Source organism: Chrysochloris asiatica, unplaced genomic scaffold (genome assembly GCF_000296735.1).
Source record: "Chrysochloris asiatica unplaced genomic scaffold, ChrAsi1.0 scaffold00003, whole genome shotgun sequence".
Taxonomy (NCBI): Eukaryota; Metazoa; Chordata; class Mammalia; order Afrosoricida; family Chrysochloridae; genus Chrysochloris; species Chrysochloris asiatica.
Window position 1 is genome coordinate 20047517 of NW_006408521.1, and position 17314 is coordinate 20064830.

Below are 17314 nucleotides of genomic sequence, written 5' to 3' on the forward strand. Positions count from 1 at the left end.
CTTTTCATGAATGTCCATGTTATCTAACAGTGGTATAATTATTTTTAAAATCACCAATTTGCACTTTTAGTTCCCTAAAAATAACATTTTACTGATGATATTCTAACTGTGTCTGCCTCAGAAGTAAAAATCCGTTCCAGAAACATCCTGATGTTTTTTGGAACTGTACTCTTCCATAGTAAGTCCAGAAAATAAATTCATTTTATTTTTAATTACTTTTTATTGTAAAAGTAATAAATTCTCACAGTTAAAAGTTCATACAACTCAGAATATAGTTATAATTCATTTCCTTTCTCAAAATCCCAGTTCCAATCCTCAGAAGTATCCACTATTAGCCATTTATATGTTTTGATCCAGGAAAATAAGCTTCTTTTTTAAGATAATTCCAAAGGGATGTAACTGAACATGCTTATACAACTTTTATACTTGTTATTAAGTTTTTACATAACTTTCTGTTCCTATAGCTACCTCATTCTCTTTAATGCTTATGCATGATTCCATTCTATGGATTCACTCTAAGCAACACTTCCTCACTGGTAGAAGACTTGAGTTAATTCTTAGTTTTTTGGGGTTTTTTGTTTTTGTTTTTGTTTTTTTGCTATAAAGAGCAGTGTTCACATAAACATCATTGTATGTATGTTGTCTATTTGTGCAAATATATCTATAGGACAGATACATTTCAAACTACTTCAAAGCTTTTAATTTAAATTGATATTGCTACACTTAATTTTAAAACTCAGTAACCTCCATTTTGTTTCAAGGTTGTAGTGGATGGTGGTGTGCCGTTGAGTCGGTTCTGACTCACAGCGACCCTGCATAGGGTTTCCAAGGCTGTAAATTTTTACAGGAGCAGAAAGCCTCATCTTTCTCCAGCAGAGTTAACTGCTGACCTTGTACTTAGCAGACCAACACATAACCCACTATACTACCAATAATTTCACAAGTAAAATTTAACATGCTTTACGATGAGGAGGAGGATAGCCTTTGGTATGGATTACATCTCAATGTAAATAAAACAAAAATCCTCACAACTGGACCAATAAGCAACATTCTTATCAAAAGACTGAAGTTGTCAAGCACTCCATTCTTCTTGGATCAACTATCAACACTCACAGAAGCAGCAGTCAAGAAATCAAATGACGTATTGCATTAGGCAAATCTGCTGCACAGGACCTTTTTAAAGTGTTGAAGAGTAAAGATGTTAGCTTGAGGACTAAGGTGTGCCTGACCCAAGCCATGGTATTTTCAATAACCTCATATGCATGCGAAAGCTGGACAATGAATAAGGGAAGACCATAGAAGAATTGATGCTTTTGAGTTATGGTGTTGGAGGAGAATATTGAAAGTGCTATGGGCTTCCTAAAGAACCAACAGATTTGTGTTGGAAGAAGTGCACACAGAGTGCTCCTTGGAGGCCATGATGGCCAAACTTCGTCTGTCAACCTTCAGCCATATTGTCAGGAGGGACCAGTCTCTGGAGAAGGATATCATGTTTGGTAAGGTGGAGTGTCAGATAAAAAAAGGAAGACCCCCAATGAGATGGATTGGCCAAGTGGCAGCATCGATGGACTCAAGCGTGGCAACAATAGTTAGGTTGGCCCAAGACTAGGCAGTGTTTCGGTCTGCTGTGCATAAGGTTTCTATGAGTCTGTACTGAATCGATGGCACCTAACAACAACAACAAAATGATGTTAATAGAGTCCTGATGTTTTATGATGTTAATGGATTCCTGATGTGGTGCTGGAGAATAAGCACTGGACTGCTAACCACTAGGTCAGCTGTTCAAACTCACTAGCTATTAAGATTGGGTGGTACATGAGTTTAACACTTAGCTATTAGCCGAGAGGTGATGGTATAGAGCCACCCAGAGGTTCCTCAGCAAAGACCTGGCAATCTACGGAAAAGTCATGGCCACTGAAAACCTCATTGAGCACAGTTCTTCTTCAGCACACGTGGGGTTGCCTTAAGCCAGAATCAACTCAAAGGCAACTGGTTTGCCTGTTTATTTGTTTTATGAAAGAAGCTTTGGTGGGCTGTGGGATAAGTATTGGATGCTAATCACAAGGTCACAGTTCAAACCCAGATACTCCTCAGGAGAAAGATGAGGCTGTCTGCTCCCATAGAGATTTTGTCTTGGAAGTCCTAGGGAACAATTCTACTTTGTCTATGAATCAAAACAGACACGATAGCAGTGGATTTTTTGCTTAAGATTTTGTATTATGATTATTTACCAGGATTTACTCAGGTTTATATTTCTAAAATATGTTTTTAAAAAAATGTTTTTAATTTACACTAATCTGAGGCTAATCTTTTGGGAGTTTAGGTTCCCTCGAAGGAATGCGGCAGGCTTGGGAAGAATATTCTTCCCCTCTCAACCCAACCACGTCCCTTAGCTCGATCATTAGGACTCCCAAGTGTTATCATATCTCATCGCTGAATGAGAATGCTGCCAAGCGCCTGTGTCGCAGGTATTCCCAGAAACTGATCCAACACACCACCTGCCAGCTGCTGAGGACGTACCCCGCTGCCACCCGCATCGACTCCTCCAACCCCAATCCCCTCATGTTCTGGCTCCACGGAATACAACTTGTTGCACTCAACTACCAAACAGATGGTAAGGGACCCGCTTCACCTGAATGGGTGCACCCTGACCCCTCTTCTTCCTGTTTTACATTTCAGTAAATGTAGTTGGATAAACAGCATTTTCTAGAAGGGGTAACTGTCCAGGCTAGAGAACACCATATGTGAATGTCAAAGTACAAATGACAGAAAACAGATGTGAATTTGATACTGAATTGTGACCTTGATGTTTCAGTGTTAAGGTGACAGAGAAGAAGCTTGAAGGGGCCCAATGTTCTCCTGGTCCTGCCCCCTTTTTAGCACTTGAAATATAAGACATTTTTTTAAATCTTTCGTTGTATTTTTAGTGTCCGTACACACAGAAAAACAGATTGCATTCAACATTACTACACATTGCGTTCAGTAAGATCAGTTACAGTCTTCACATTGTTTCGACATTCTCATTAGTTCTGAAACCACCAGAAGGTGGTCCCATTCCCATTAACTTAGTCTCACTGTCCACAAGCTGCTCATCTGTGTAGAGTCTCATACAGAACACTTCCCTTAACAGAGCTGTGGTCTGCTTTGGTGGTGGTTGTTAACTTTTTTATCATGACTTAAATGAAGGTTTACAGAGATCATCAGTTTTACATTCAACAAATCATGAACTTGGTTTCACCCCATGACTGCAGTCCCCTCCATGTAACTACAGTTACCACATCCTCCTTCTCATCCCTTCTCAACTTTGTACTTAGGGAAATGTTGCCTTTTCGATCTTGAATGACTGACCATTCCATGGTGAGCATACCTTACTAGTGTAGTGTTGTTGTCCCCCTATGTGCCTTACTATATACCTATCTACTGCTTAGCTGAAAATTGGGCCACTAGGGGGAGTGCCATTCCAGGTCTGAAGGGTGGTTTTGAGTGTCAAGAGTTCTGATTCATAGCAACCCTGCATAGGATTTCCAAGGAGCCGCTGGTCAGTTTAAACCGCCGACCTTGTGGTTCAAACCAATTTTGCCGTCTAGTGCTTATCCTGCAGAGGAAAACAAGTGCAGGAATTACACGAACGAAGGGAGTTCTATTCATGTTTCTGCACTGTTGATATGTGACTTTGATAACGATTATCCTTGTTAACTAGTGAGAGTAGGCTTGTGAGCCATGACCATACTGAATTCTTGACCCATATTCTTTAATCCCCACAGCAACACTAAGGGGGGTGTTTATGATCCCCATATCTAGGATGAAAAAACAAGGCACTAAACAATTATTTACCCAAGGTTACAGCACAACTTGTAATAATACGAGAGCTGTGGGACTAAGTCTCTGTGCAGTGCCAGCGACTAATGTATTTGACTGCTAATCCAAAGACAGACGATTTAAGTCCACCCAGAGGGACCTTGAAGAAAGGCTTAGCGATCTACTGCTAAACTGTCAGGCACTGAAAACTACGGAAGTCAGTGCTGCTCTGGTACATGTAGGGGCGCCATGACTCGGAAACCATTTCAAGGCAACTGGTTATGAGAACTTAGAAGATAGAGTCTGCTTTGCCTTGGTTGTTGGGGGAGGGAGCTACACAGGAGACAAAAAGCGAACAGGAAGAAAACTTCTTAGAAGCTCATTCAAGCACGGCAGTCTTTCCTCTGAACAACTAAGTAAGTGGCAAAGTGTTCTTACCATTACTCTCACGTGACTGAACCGAATCAGATCTAAACTAACCATGCTGAACCTTAAAACCATACCTCAGTCTTGTCTTCAGCCAAGGTCAAACCACAGTTTGAGCTTTGGGAACAAGAAGATGCCTGGTACCCACAGTACCCATTTGTGGCTGCCCCCACAGATATGTGGGTAGAGATACTGGCCGTATTTTTCACCCTTGTTCTATTTGCTTCTTTCAATTTATTTAAACTAAGTAAGTACTCTGCTTAGCTGAGTGCCTGGCACGTAGTAAACATTTCACAAATGGTAACTATCTTTAAGTGTGTTTGATAAGTTATGAAAACAGTGTGATTTGGACTCACAAGTGGAAACTATAATAGAATAGTGTAGAAATTTCATTTCCCATTTCTGGTGTCCCAAGTGGCTTGCTGGTTTACGTTTTTGGACCTGTCTGTAGCCCTGAGTCCACAGGCACCCTTCGTTAGTATGATACTAAAACATTTTAAGTAAACTGAAGATAACTAGCAAACTGAGCGCAAGGAAATGGAATTGCGCATGTTTGGGGACGTGGCCTTTCTCCTGAATCACTGAGACTGACGCAGACACACTGGCTCCACTGATGGCAAAGGGAGGCACAGCTGAGGGGACACCTCATAACTGACAGCATACTGAGGCTGCATCTTGGCCTTTCTGACCGATCAAGCTGGTCCACTCTAGGAAGGCAGGTTGGCTGTCTGGGGCAAACTGAACAGCTCCCATGGGTTTGTTTTACTGATGGCTTTTGATTTGATGGCATGTGATAATCATCACACGGTTCCTTGGGAGGATGAAATGAGATCATATAAGTGAGGTCCTGTGTTCAAGTTCAGGTACAGCCAGTGTAAACAGCACTGACTTGGATCTCTTCCAGGTTCTAGCATCACTACCTTGCTGGCTGACTGTCTGGGCCCCAAATGTTCTCTAGCCTTCCCACTCAGAAAGCTGAGGGATATAGTTAATCCATTAAGAGACCCCTGGGTGAGAGTGTCTGGCTCAGCAGGGAGCTTACTGGGGACAAAGTCTCGTCTGTGAACAGTGTTACAGTGAAGATAGACATGGAGCCTGACCTGCCCACAAGGGTCTCCTCCAGCTTTTAATTCTGACCTTCTGGGGCCAGCAAGAGGGACAGACAGAGCAAGGGTCTTTGGGGAGGCCATATCATACAGGGGTTAAACCATGAAATTGTACAATCTTGGACCAGCTCTGTTCCTTTTTCACTATGTGAGCTCAGGCCAAAAACTTCACTGTTTTATATAAGTCACCAAAAGATTTTTGTTATGAGAAGGTGCTTTGAAGCTTTGGAAAATTCTAGGTTAGAACATGGTACTAATGAACTCAGACTTCAAACGTGAATTTATGATTTTGGCATCAAATCATGATATAATGAAAACCAACCAGTTGCCTTCAAATCTATGTTGACTCATGGCAACCCCATGTGTGTCACAATAGAACAGAGCTAAAACAGGGTTTTCAGTGACTGAATTTTTGGAATTAAGAGCACCAGGACATTCTTCCAAGATGCCTCTGGGTGGACTTGAACCTCCAACCTTTTGGTTAGCAGCTGAGCAGTTTAACCATTTGTACCACTTTATGGTTTATTGTGGAGTCCTGGTATGGCGCAGTGGGGTAATACACTGGACTGCAAAGTCGGTTTGAACCACAAGGTCAGTGGTTCAAGCTCACCAGCCACTCCTCAGAAACCTTATACAGGATTGCTATTAGTCTGAACTGACTCCATGGCACTTAACAACAACAACAACTGTTTATGTGAGAGCTGGTAGCACTGTAGGATAAGCACTGGACTGTTAAGCTCCATGTGAGAAAGATGAGGCTTTCTGTTCCCCTAAAGATTTATCGTCTCAGACTGGATGGCACTTAATAAACAACAAACCCCTTCTCTGTGCATCCAGACTTGCACATACCATCTCAGGTGTTTTTTTGTTTTGTTTTTTTTTTTGGTTCTCATGGACTTGCTTTAATTTTCTTCAGCTTTAGCCTGAACTTGCATTTGAGCAGTTGATGATCTGTCTCACAGTCGGTTTCTGGCCTTGTTTGGGCTAATGACATTGAATTTTTCCACTATCTCTTTCCACAGATGTAATCAGTTTGATTCCTGTATATTCCATCTAGCCAGGCCCATGTATATAATCTTTTGTGTTGTTGGAATCAGGTGTCTTTTGACACCCCTGTGAGGTGTACATTATGTGGCTCTGTACTTGCAACTGGGAACTGTCAACCTTGCGGATAGCTGTGTGCCTTTGGTATTTCCCCTTCTTTGTGCCTCCAGTTCCTATTTTCTCATCTGTTACATAAAGGAACTGACTTCCCTGGGTTACTGTAAGGCATTGATGTTGCTAGTATTATTATTTTGGGTTATAGCATTACTGCCGCAGTAATAGTATGTATCCATTTTACATTTACCAACTGTGCACGAGCCCATTTGCTTGTCTTGACGGTTAGGCTTCTTGGTCACACATCACCTGGGGAGAGTTTTATCCCACTATGGGCTACTCATATCAGGCTGGAAGGGGCCTGATGGGGCCCAGTGCACCCATTGTATAGACAAGGACACTAAAGCACAAGGAGTTTTCATTTGTCTCAGACAACTTGCCCCAAGAATTTCCACACACAATTGCAGTCAATGCCACGTCAACACAGAAGATGTTTACATTCCAGCCAAGCGGGGGCCACCTTCTTAGTGCCACACTCTTTCCTGATGTTCATCCATGTAGCAAAGTTCACTACGCACACGGAAGGGCTTTATCAGAGGGAACGTTAGTCAGGTGTGTCTCATAAAACTTTTTGCTCATTGGGACAATTTTTAATCAGGCTTGTGCCAGATGAACACTTGCGTGTGGGAGAGCCCAGAGACAGTGTTCACCCAATCACTCATCAAACAATTGTGCCAGTAGAATTTGGCTACAAAGATTCCAAGCCACTGTGAGGGTTACAACGTTTATGACTGAGCAATTGTGGGCCTGATATGATTCGTATGTAATGGTGACTGTTCTTTAATACTTAACTACAATTTTTAAAAGGAAGTAAGGTGGGCCTGACCCAGGCCATTGTGTTTTCAATAGCCTCATATGGATGCGAAGGCTGGAGAGTGAACAAGGAAGATCGTAGAAGAATTGATGCCTTTGAGTTGTGGTGTTGGAGGAGAATACTGAAAGTGCCATGGACTGCCAAAAGAACCAATAGATCTGTTTTGGAAGAAGTGCAGCCAGAGTGCTCCTTTGGAGGCCAGGATGGCTAAGCTTCGTCTCTCATACTTTGGACATATTGTCCGGAGGAAACAATCATTGGAGAAGGATGTCATGCGGTGGGGTGGAGGGTCAGAGAAAAAGGGGAAGACCTCTAACGAGATGGATTGGCCAGGTGGCATCATTGATGGACTCAAGTGTGGCAGCGGTAGTGAGGTTGGCCCAGGATCGGACATTGTTTCGTTCTGCTGTGCATGGGGTCGCTATGAGTCGGTTCCGACTCGATGGCACCTGACAACAACAACAACAACAGAAGTATTATAATGTATGAGTTAAAATTCATGTATCAAAGAAAAGTTATGTTTTTCTATTCTCTTATTCTTTCTTGGATAATGAAGATTTTACTTACATTTTAAAAAGCAATCGCAGATATACCCTTTGGTTGGTTGATGATGCATGGAGAGGATTGTAATCATGGCAATGAAACAATATATGATAGGATGAATGTAAAACTAATGTTCTACCATTTAAACTAGCACATAATTCACAATGAAACATTAAAAAAAAAAAAATCGCACAATCTCCTATCCCCATTACAACAGGTTAACTGTGCCTGTAGTAACCACAGCCCTGTAGGATAAGCACTGGACTGCTAACCGCAAGGTAGGCGATTCAAACCTACCAGTCGCTCTTTGGAAACCCCAGCGAGGGTTGCTATGAGTCAGAACCAATTTGATGGCACTAACATTTGCAGAAGTAAGAATTGATCATACAACTGTCTGTATGGTTTCGTGTTTGGGGTAAGAAAATGCTATTATTATTCCTCTGTAAAATTGACTATAAAATGAGGTATTTCACAAGATTTTTCAGATGGATGAGGTAAATTTTTAAGTGGTGGAGCACTGGGCATTTCCCATAGATTGTAACCTATGTGGATGTGGGGTGGTGGTACCTCGAACACTACCTGGTATATTCTGTGTAGTCTGTCAGAATAAATTAATGGTTAATCATAGTAGTGTTGTGGATCAGCACTGGCCTGTGAACCACAAGGTCAGCAGTTCAAACTCTCCATCTGCTCCTCGGAAACACTATACAGGGTCGCTGTAAGTCGGAACCGACTTGACGGCACTTAACAACAACAATAAACTGATGGTTGGCTCACCTTCATGCTAAAGTCTAGGGAAATTTGATGACAACTTCTCCTGAGTTTTATTGCATGTATGTGTGTTTTTTATGACAAATTTATCTGTAAGAAAACATTGTCCATTCCAACAATCTTGTCCGATTTGGTGATACTATGTTTATCATATTGTTCAACCATCACCCTTTTCTGTTTTCCAAATTTTTCTTATCACCCTTAGCAAGAACACAGTGACCTCTAAGCAATTAAGTCCCCATCCCCTTCTGTCCCATCTGCCCGTCCCATTAATATCTTTTGATTTTTGATTTTTAAAGTAAACATATAAGTATACACTTAGATGACAAAGTAACAAGAGGTATTGGGTTGCTTTTATTTGTTTATTTTATGCCCTGCAGATCTCCCTTTGCATTTAAATGCTGCAATGTTTGAGGCGAACGGTGGCTGTGGTTATGTTTTGAAACCTCCAGTTCTGTGGGACAAGAACTGTCCCATGTATCAGAAGTTTTCTCCATTGGAACGAGAACTGGAAAACGCGGAGCCTGCCATCTATTCTCTAACTGTAAGTGAGGTCCCATCATCAGTCAGAATATGTGTAGTGAATTCAAGGTGTTACAAAACTGTCATGTCACAATTCTGACTGTGTAGATTGTGTTCCCACTCAATTTTCCCGACCTCTCAGGTTACCAGTGGCTGTGGTTTAGGTATGCTGTTACCAGGTACTGGCTATTGTCAGATCCAAGTTAGGTGAGTTCTGAGGCTCCTGCTTCACCTGAGGTGCTGATGGTAGTTCTGCCTTCTAGTATCCATAGAATCATAGCCCTGAGTAGATCCCTGTAAGAGCTGAGTTCCTTCTTAGAGCAGCAAGTCTTCAGCATCCATCAGGCAAACTGGCATCAATATACACATACAAGGGGGCTCCAAAAGTTCATGGAAAAATTGAAATAAAAGGTAGTGGTAATTTGCCATGAACTTTGTGTGTGTGGGGGGGTGTGTTTTTATGTATAGCAAAGAAACTGTTGAGCTCTTCCTTTCAGATGACATTGTCCATGACCTTTTTGAAGCCCCTTATTTAAATAGGTATTTTTCCTCCTTACAAGTTAGACATAATCATACCTGTGCCTTTCTTTGTTCCTTTCATTGCCTAATTAACTTAATGTCAAAATCCCACAGATGGCCCTTAACAACAGAATCCTGATAGCTCTTTCGTCTGACTCACACTTTGACCAGAGACAGGTTTCTCCCAGTCCCTTCCCACCTTCTTGGGTGACAGAAAAAAAAAAGAAAGAAAGAAAACTCATTGGTGAATGAGAGAGAGAGGTTATCTCTTCTTTGCATCTTAGGCCTGGTCTTCTGAAGGCAAACTTCCAGTGGCTCTCTGCCTACAACTCCTCCTGCCCCAGATTGTCCTCTCACTCTGAGTCCTTGGTCTCTTTCCCTGAGGCAGTCAGGCAGTAGCCCCTTTTCAATCTGACCCATTTTAGACACAACTGAGTGTATTTTTTTTTTCTTTTCACAAAATGTTAGGAATTAATTTTTAACATGCTGTGTGACTTACTCCAAAACTCTTCAAGAAAAAAGATTGTGATGTTATGAAAAGCTATTCCTACTCCAACGTTTTGCACAGAATATTAGTAGCAAATTTGAAGTAATCTTGAATATAAGATCTTATCCTTTTCTCTTACCATCTGTGAAAAACTCAATTGCTTCAATGTCCTTTTTTTTTTTTTTTTTAGTTTTTATTGTGATTTGAGCAATAGTTTACATGGGAGAACATCAGTTGTATACTCATCGTTTCATTGCAATGATTACAGTCTCCTTTGTACATCATCATTCAATAGTATTTGCTTCTATTCCCTCAGTTTTTTGTTTTTGTGGGGGAGGGAATGTACACAAAAACATTCAGGAATATAATCATTTAAACAACCAAAGGGCACAGTCTGCAAGCCTGCCTCCTGGCCGCCAGCACTCAGTCCCTCTCTTTCCATGAATCTGGAGTCCTCAGCTGCTCCCTCTCTCCATGTCCTCATCTGTGCCTCCACCTCTGGTGTCGCTGCTTCTCTGGATAGGGTCCCACATTCCACTCATGCTCATCTCCCTTGATGGTCCTAAGGTCCTCTGTTTCTGGAATGTAAGATTAACTACTCCCCACTTTTTGTTACAGAACTTTTATCTTTACAGTTTTGACAGTGGCAATTAGTCATAATAAGAATAACTCACGATTCAGTGTCTTTTAAATTGAACATTTCACTGTATTTTTGGTGAGACTATACACAGCAAACACCCTCTCACTCAGCAGTGACTACACAGTGTCAGTGACGCTGGCTCCATCCTTCACATGTGTCAGGATACTCCTCATGGTTCCCGTTCGGGCCTTTTCACTTCTATTCCCTGCCCCCAAACTTCCCATCTAGAGTAGTAACTCTTGTCCATTTTTTAAAAGAACACTGTACTCAACAGTAGCATTCTTTATCTTTGGAGCTAATATGTTGTTTAGTTTGAAGGTGACTTCAGGGGATGGATTGCTGGGTTTTCTGAAGATAGTTGAATATTGTGAACGTAGAAAAGTTAAGTTAGGTGAAGCTGTTGATAGAATCAGCTTTTCACATGATACAGCCATGTGATTATCTGATTACAGTCACTTCTTTATAACAGCTTTATTAATCATTTACCTTATGCACTCTGGAGTGTTCCTGGTCTGTGTGAAGGGAAGGGGTGTGGTGAAAGGTTGTCTTTGTGGGGGAGGTTTCTTCATCTTCAGTGACTTTGATCCTTTTGTTTCGCCATAGATTGTATCTGGTCAAAACGTGTGTCCTAGCAACAGCGCGGGAAGCCCGTGTATTGAAGTTGATGTCCTGGGCATGCCCCTGGACAGCTGCCATTTTCGCACAAAGCCCATTCACCGAAATACTCTGAATCCCATGTGGAACGAGCAGTTTCTTTTCCGGGTTCACTTTGAAGATCTTGTGTTTCTGCGTTTTGCTGTGGTGGAAAACAATAGCTCGGCGGTGACTGCCCAGAGAATCATTCCACTCAAGGCTTTAAAGCGAGGTAGCATATGTAATATTGTCCAAGCATTGGTGATCGTTGTAACTGGACACTCAAGGCCCAGAGTTCCTCTCTATTTTTGTGTGTGTTTAACATTATCCACGTTAACAGGGTTAAAGACTAGAGGCAGAAGGAAAGAACATGAATTTGGAAACTTATGTCTCAAAAGTTTTTAATTTTCCGTTTTTTTGTTTTGTTTTTTTTAATCTGATGTATTAACAATTTCCCTTATAAAATAAAGTACAGCCCCTCCCAACCTTGCTGATGTGGGAGCTGTAGTTGTTGCACATCCCTTCCCAGGCAGCACCCAGAAAGTCCTGGGCATTTGTTAAGCAGGGAAGAGAGTAAGGAGGGAAAACCAACAGGAGGGTGGGTTGGGCTGTGGTGGTGACATAGGGCAGTGGTAGTTTGTGTGGAATGTTCTCTCATTCCATGTGGGAGGCCCAGGTGCAGTTATCACCCACCTGTCAGGGGAGGCTCCCAGGGTGCCATGGTGCAGCACAGGTTTCAGCGGAGCTTCCTGACTAACATGAAGTAGAAAGAAAGGTCTGGCAATCAACTCTCACTGGTACGTTTACTACCAGTGAAAAGGCTCTGGGGCACAGCGGTTTGATCCTGTTGTGTATGGGTCACCATGAATCCAAGGACAGCTGAAACAGCAGCAGCAACATAAGTAAGCCAGGATTGGAATCGGTACTCAGCAGGTACCTAGCATCGGAAGCTGGGGTGAGTGTTAGATGTGGAGCAGGGAGGTTACAGAATCCTGGGCAAAGGTCAGGCTTCCTAGCTCAGGCTTTGCATTGGCTTTGTGACTCTCTGGGAAATCCCAGTTTATTGCATTTGTCCAGAATGTCTGTGCATTGCTTCTCAAAGTTTGATGAGCCTATCTATGAGTCACCTAGAGCCTCGTTATATGATGCAAATTTGGCTTCAGGAGTTCTGGGGTGTGGCTTGAGTCTACATTTCCAGCAAACTCCCAGGGGATGTTGACCTTCTGGTCTATCTGGAATACTGAAGTTCTAGTACAGATTTCCTCCCACTGCCAAAAATCTAACATTTTTATAATATCCATTTCCCATCTCTCAGAAATAATTACTTTGGGTGTATATCTCTTGCAGACTTTTTTCTCTGCCCATGTGTGTACACGGGAACATATACTATATATATTAACAAGTAGACTTCCTACTACTAGTGTTTTGCAACTTACTATGTTTCACTTAGGGGTGCATCTAGCGAGCAGCTAAGTAATAGCTTTACCTCCGCATCACCATTTTTAAGCAGTACTTGTACCTCTTGCCATCCAATCAATTCTGACTCATGGTGACCCCATATGTGCCAGGTAGAACTGCTCCATAGGGTTTTCAGCGGCTGATTGTTCAGAAGTAGATAAGCAGACCTTTCTTACACGGACCTCTAAGTGGAATCAAACCTCCAACCTGTCAGCAGCCGAGAACATTAACTATTTGTAGCCCCCAGGAATTCCCATTTTAATAGCTGCATATTTTTCCATTTTATACACACACACACCAGAACTTATCTAGCCAGACCAATTATTTGAAACTTTTATGACCACTGAAGCTGTTCTAAGGTGAACAAAGAAGGAAATGTTTAAAAACAGGGATGACTGGAGATGCCTTACTAGCAAAATGATCAAACTTTCCTACCACTCTTAAGTTAAAAACAGTTCTTGATGTTAAGTGTTAGCGAGTCAGTTCCAACCCATAGTGGCCTTGTACAGTGTTTCTGAGGAGTGGCTAGTGGGTTTGAATTGCCCACCTTTCAGTTAGCAATCCAGAAAAGACTGCCTAGGCAAGTTCATTACCACTAGATGGAGTCCTGATAAGGTGCTGTAGGATAAACACCAAACTGCTAACCAAAAGGTCAGTCGTTCAAACCTACCAGCCATTCCTTTGGAAACTCTATACAGGGTCACTATGAATTGGAACCGACTTGGCAGCACTTAATAATAACAGGTGACCCAAAGCAGTCTGCAAGGAGCAACAGTGTCCCATTGAAAAGCTGCCGGTGGTCTTATATGTCTACCTTTGGTTACTCATGGATCCCCCTGGGTACCCCCTTTGCGGAGTTCTGCAGTGCACAGTTAACAAGTTTTTCCAATGCTGCATATTTCTAGGGTATCGACATCTTCAGCTGCGAAACCTCCACAATGAACTCTTGGAAATCTCCAGTTTGTTCATAAACAGCAGACGGATGGAAGAAAATTCTTCTGGCAGCACCATACCAGCCTCTTTGGTAATTAAGTTTTACTTTCAAAGAACTGTTTGAGGGGGAGTTGGTACATTGGATGCAGCCTTTCTTGTGCTATAGGGAAGCGGTCTGTTAGAGTCCTTAATTAAGTTGTTGTTGCTGTTAAGTGTCGCCAAGTGGATTCCGACTCATAGCGACCATGTTTAGTGTTTCTAAGGAGCGGCTGTTGAGTTTGAACCGCCTACCTTCCAGTGCCATGATAATAACATGCTGACATTTGAAACAACGTGGATACACTAAGTCCACTCAGTAACTTCATGAGGTTCAGATTAGTCTTTGCTCTGATGTACAAATGAGGAAAGTAAGAGCTAAGGAGCTTTTTTGAGGTCACATGACTAGAATGCAGCAAACCAGGGTTTAAACCCAGGCTCATCAGTGCCAAAGCCTCTGCTCTTCCTAAACACACTATAGGGTCTGCCTGGGAAGCAAGCCTGAGATCGCAAAGTGGGGAAAGAGGCTAATTAATTACGCAAAGCCTAGTAGGAAGCACCTGATGCATCCAGAAGAAACCTTGTTAAACCAGGAAGTCTTTTATTTCTTCCCAGCCCAGGGGTGGGCTAGGCAGGCAGCTGCTGCTGGTAAGCTACACCTATGGAGTTGCAGAATCTACATTTGAACAAGTTCCAAGGAGTATCTGGTGGATTTGAACCATCAACCTTGTGTTTAGAAGTCCTAGTGCTTATCCTACAGGGCCACACCAAGAACGTTACACAGGGTCACTGTAAGTCAAGTCCTCTCTATGGCAGTGGGAGTAGGAGCTTTAAAATAATCTATGTGCCCAGGCCACACCCCAGGTCAACTAAACTGCAATCTCTGGGGGTGGGTCCCAGAGATCAGTATTTTTGGGGATTCCCAGATGATTCCTGTGTGCATCCAAGATTGGGAGCAGTACTGTGGCCAAAATGGAGGGAGGTATTGCCTCCACCTTGTGCAGAGGATTGGCAAATCAAGGCAGGGCTGCCTGGTGCCAGTGAGCAAAAATCAGCTGCTTACAGAAAGCAGAGGAAAAGGGAGAGAGTAAAAAGATAGGAGAGACAGAGACGTTCCCCAGTTCTCCTTACAGTTATTTTATGCATTTTATGTAAAAATATATACCACAAAACCCATTCCCATTGAACAGATTGGTGTGGCACTGTAGAATAAGCACTGGACTGCTAACTACAAGGTTGGTGGTTTAAACCCACCAGCCGCTTCCTGGTAGTGTAGTGGTTAAGAATTGGGCTGCAAACCTTAAGGTCAGCAGGTCAAAACTACCAGCTATTCTGCAGGAGAAATAAGAGGCTTTCTGCTCTGGTAAAGATTTACAGCCTCGGAAACCCTGTACAGGGTCACTATGAGTTGGAACCGACTCCACAGCACATAACCACCATGAGCCGGAACTGACTTGGCAATACTTGACAACTCCTGGTGTGGTGCTGTAGGATCAGCACTTGATTGTTAACACCAAGTCGGCAGTTCAAACCCACCAGCTGCTCCTTGGAAACCCTATGCACAGTCACAGTGAGTCAGAACCAACTCAATGGCACTTAACAACACAGCAGACATATATAATCAGTGATGTTGGTTCTGTTCTTCACATTGTGCCAACATTCTCATATTTCTGCTCTATTTGTTTCTCTTCCACTGAGTTAAACTCCCTGCCCTCCAACCTTCTCAGCTCTGCGTCAAAATCACTGTTGGCCACTACATCGTATATAGAATTTTTTTTTTTTTTTAAAGAACATAGTACTCAAAATGACAATCTTTACTTTTTGAGCTCAACTGTTAGTGTAAAGGTGACTTCATGGAACAGTTTGGATTCAAGGTTTGAAGAGTAACTCAGGGTAATAATGTCAGGGATTCCTCCAGCCTCAGTAGGTTCCATAAATTTAGATTCTCTAAGAATTTGAAGATGTGTTCCACATTTCTCACCTTGTCTATCAGGAGTTAGCCACTGTGTTCTTGACCAGGCTGCTTTATGTTTTTTCTGTTCTAACTTTTTATTGTGAATTGGGTGAATGAAAGTTTACAGAACAAATCAGTTCTCTACTCACCAATTCCTACACATTTTTGTTTCAGCTCATTGATTGCAATCCCCACATTGTAACATCACTTAGCCCACTTCCTTCCTGTGGTTCTCATCTCCATTCCTTCTTCTCTCCTAACCCTTCTGAATTTTATCCTTAGGTAAATGCTGCCTTTTGATCTCAAATGATTGATTATTCTACAGTCTGCAGACCTCCCTAGTGGTATTATTCTCCTTACAGACTTATCTATTGCTTAGTTGGACACTGAGCTTCAGGGATCAACAGTGAGCCTTTAGCTAAGAGCCATAGTTTTGGGGTTCCCCCTGTCTCTCACCAGTCAGCCTGGGCTTCTTTGTGACTTGGAGTTTGGTTCCACATTTTTTTCCCCACTCTCTCCACCTTCTAAAGTGATCCCTCCCAGAACAGTTGGTAGTGGTCTCAGGGTTGTGTAGAGGTTGATGTTCATGTGCTCCTTTGTTTAATGGACTAGTGTTTTCCATGCAGCCTTGATTTTCTTCACTCTTCATACCTCTAGTCAGGAGAGACTAATAGTTGCACCTTAGCAGACACACTTCTTGTATTATAGAAGGCTCTGCCCTTAGAGACACTGAGCTCCCTATGGGCAGAGCAATTTATTTATCGTCTTATCATCCAAAAATTCTAGCCCTGTGCCCTGAAGAGAGCAGGGACCCAGTGGACATTCTTGAAAGTCAAATCGTAAGTAAAGACAAGCATGCATTTCAGATATCAGTTCTGTACTTAACGATACAGAGTCCTGGTGTGTGCCACTGTAGGATAAGCACTGGACCACAAGGTCAATTTGAAACACAAGGTCAGTGGTTCAAACTCACCAGCAGCAACTCAGAAGCCCTGTACAGGGTTACTATGAGTCAGAACCAACACAATGGTACAACAATTTATGATAAAGTGTTCAAGACCAAAGATGTCAGTTTGAGGACTAAGAAGTGCCTGATCCAAGCCATCTTTGTATTGGTATATTAATAGCCTCATATGCATGTTATAGTTGGATAATGATTAAAGATGACCATAGAAGAATTGATGCATTTTAATTATTGAATTAAAAATATTAAAAGTTCCGTGGACTGCCAGAAGAACAGATAAATGTGTGTTAGAAGAAGTACTATCAGAGTGCTTCTTAGAAGCCAAGATGGCAGTCCTTTGTCTCTCATACTTGAGACATGTTATCAGGAGGGACCGGTGCCTAGAGAAGGGCATCATGGTAGGTAGGAAGACCCCCACAAGATGGATTGACACTATGGAAACAGCAACGGGCTCAAGCCTAACAACTGGGGTGGTTTAGGACCCAGCATTGTTTCACTCTGTGTGCACAGGGCTGCAATGAGTCAGGACCAACTGTGGGGTGGTTTAGGACC

The 17314-nt window shown here is 42.4% G+C and overlaps 1 protein-coding gene across 2 annotated transcripts in view; it reads left to right on the forward strand.

Annotated features, from left to right (window-relative positions):
• The window catches only part of PLCE1 (phospholipase C, epsilon 1), a 349465-nt gene that overhangs the window by 321162 nt on the left and 10989 nt on the right, over positions 1-17314 (forward strand). For both annotated transcript variants that reach the window (XM_006831159.1, XM_006831160.1), the window contains exons 23-26: positions 2324-2614; positions 8997-9160; positions 11388-11649; positions 13781-13899. In XM_006831159.1, the coding sequence (XP_006831222.1) occupies positions 2324-2614; positions 8997-9160; positions 11388-11649; positions 13781-13899 (836 nt within the window). The remainder of the gene's footprint in view (positions 1-2323; positions 2615-8996; positions 9161-11387; positions 11650-13780; positions 13900-17314) is intronic.